Below are 2,255 nucleotides of genomic sequence, written 5' to 3' on the forward strand. Positions count from 1 at the left end.
AAATAAAAAATTCGTCGTGGCAAAATTAGTCTCACATGTTTCTTGATGTTGTCCAGATAAAATTCGAAGTTTGCCAGCATAAATTTGGAGTAAATGCGGGGGCTCACGACCTTGGGAAGCCTTCACCAATTGTCCGGAAGTTTCTTGAGATAATCTGCAAGCTGCATCTAGGGCAGCCTCACGATCTACACTCGTAGAATGCGCCCCTTCCCAGCAATAGATCTGATCAAAATGAAATATGAGTAAATACTTGAAGGTGATCGTGGATAAAAAAATATTTTGATAAATAATTACAATTGTTCGTTCTCTTCTTCCACTTCCGTAGCAGTACTTCATCACGTAGCAAAGCCCAGCGAAGTAAACGCCAGCTAGTGCTCCGTGCTCGTTGACTTCTTTCATCCCATCCTTTTTTGAAATCCTCCAGAGAGTTCTTCTTCCGCTTCCATCGTCAACCAGTTGACACTCAGCAGCCATCTTCGGTCTTTCTGTCATGTACTCGGGGTCGAAGCAAGGGGGAAGTGTTAGGGGTCGTGTCTTCACTACGTCCCAGCTTCTCAACAGGGTTTTCAGCTCCGGTGGCTCTTCACCTTCTAGTGCACGAGCCACTGGAACGCAACTGCTGTACCCCTTTTTCTTCACAAAACCCCGGGCATTTCGCACTGCCTCCAATTTCTCTCGGGCGTCTACTTCACGACCAACCCATGCCCAGACACCAGTCTCCCCCTGGACGATCATAAAATCAGGAATTTTTTAAAAAATCTATTCTACCTGTCAGTGAATATTTAATTAAAATCGGAAATTCAGGTACACAAATGAATATAAATACAAATAAAATTGAACTACAAAAATTTTTCGGGATTTCCAGTGAAACCTAGTATTCTGAAAATCGAAATGAAACTGTCCATTAAATATTGTTTCACTGAAAAATTAAATTCAGACTTCAATCGAGAATTTTTATAATTACTGCATAAAAGAAAAAAATATCAGCATTAGTACCCGATCGATTAGGAAGACAGCACTCGATATTAAATCGCCTCTAAAAATCGGTCCAGCCTTGAGTTCCGCCACTTTGTACTTTCCCGATTGTTCACAACATTTATACAATTTGATCGGCGAAGGCTGAGAAATTTTCCTCGGAGGCTGTGGCAACACCGAGCGTTCCCTCGGGTCCAAAATGCTATCAAAAATTCGTTTTTCATCTCCACGAAGTGTCTGCTCATATCCATCCTCAACGATCACCACTCTCACGTTGTTATTCTCCTTCCGATCATCGAGATATCGCAATGCATGTCTTTTGTGCAGCGAGCTGGAGCCTGATCCTAGCCACAGGAAGACGAGGCCTCTAGTCTGGATATCCAGCAGCATCACGTCGCTGGATGAAAAATCCTCCCAAGAGAGGGTCTCCAGCTCGGTGAGGATCGGCACTGACAGACCTGTCACTCGGTGAAGAGACACTTCTGGACGATCAAAATGCGCTCGTTCGATTGTCAATCCTTGGCGGAAGTACGCGAGAAATCGCGGTGATTCACGACCTTCTGATTCCCGTTGAAGAATTGTTGCGGATATCTGGGAATCGAGTTCAGCCGCTCGGAGGGCAGCCGCTCCAGAGACCGTCGAGTCACAGCTGTTGCCGATCCAGAAGTGAATCGTTCGAACTGTGTTGTTACCTTTCAAATCCTTCAGCTGTTGAGTTTTTTTATTATTGTCATTAAATTATTAAATTAATATCGAATTATCAATTAACTTAACAATACCCACAGGTATTCCAGTATAGGGGAGACCTCCATCCTTCGGAGAGACCGCATAAATCAGGTACGCAGATTCTGATAGAAAGGTACCCATTTTATTTCGAGGAATCGTTATCGCTCGAAGACCCTTGGAATAAATAATTCAGGTAAACAAAAAATATTATTTTTTACACACATAAATTTCGCGTGGATATCCATCCAATTTTTAAGTGATAAATAATATTCAGGAGTTGGAAGGATACAAGCAGAATATGACTGCAAAAAAAATATTATTAATTGTCTACTCCCAGTTAATTTAGTTTATCAATCCAATAAAAATTCACATCACCATGTAAAATACAATTTAAATGTTCAACTAGCAGTGCAATCGTTTATGAATTTCCATAGATAACTAAAAATATGAAAATTTATGGATTGACTTGAAGCCAAGCCATTGGTGATGATTTACGGTTTTTTTCAACGAGCAGAAAACACCGGAGAGTTCTTCTACATATTCGAAAAAAAAAT

General features: G+C 41.2%; 1 protein-coding gene across 1 annotated transcript in view; it reads right to left on the reverse strand.

The window, feature by feature from the left end:
- The window catches only part of LOC105263637 (villin-like protein quail), a 3,290-nt gene extending 1,320 nt beyond the window's left edge, over positions 1-1,970 (reverse strand). The window contains exons 1-4 of the mRNA XM_011299963.1: positions 1,759-1,970; positions 997-1,683; positions 295-723; positions 36-222 (exon numbers count right to left, since the gene is read on the reverse strand). Of these exons, the coding sequence (XP_011298265.1) occupies positions 36-222; positions 295-723; positions 997-1,683; positions 1,759-1,842 (1,387 nt within the window). The 5' untranslated portion in view covers positions 1,843-1,970. The remainder of the gene's footprint in view (positions 1-35; positions 223-294; positions 724-996; positions 1,684-1,758) is intronic.
- Positions 1,971-2,255: the final 285 nt, after the last annotated feature.

This window comes from Fopius arisanus, unplaced genomic scaffold (assembly GCF_000806365.1).
Source record: "Fopius arisanus strain USDA-PBARC FA_bdor unplaced genomic scaffold, ASM80636v1 scaffold00015, whole genome shotgun sequence".
NCBI classification, from domain to species: Eukaryota; Metazoa; Arthropoda; class Insecta; order Hymenoptera; family Braconidae; genus Fopius; species Fopius arisanus.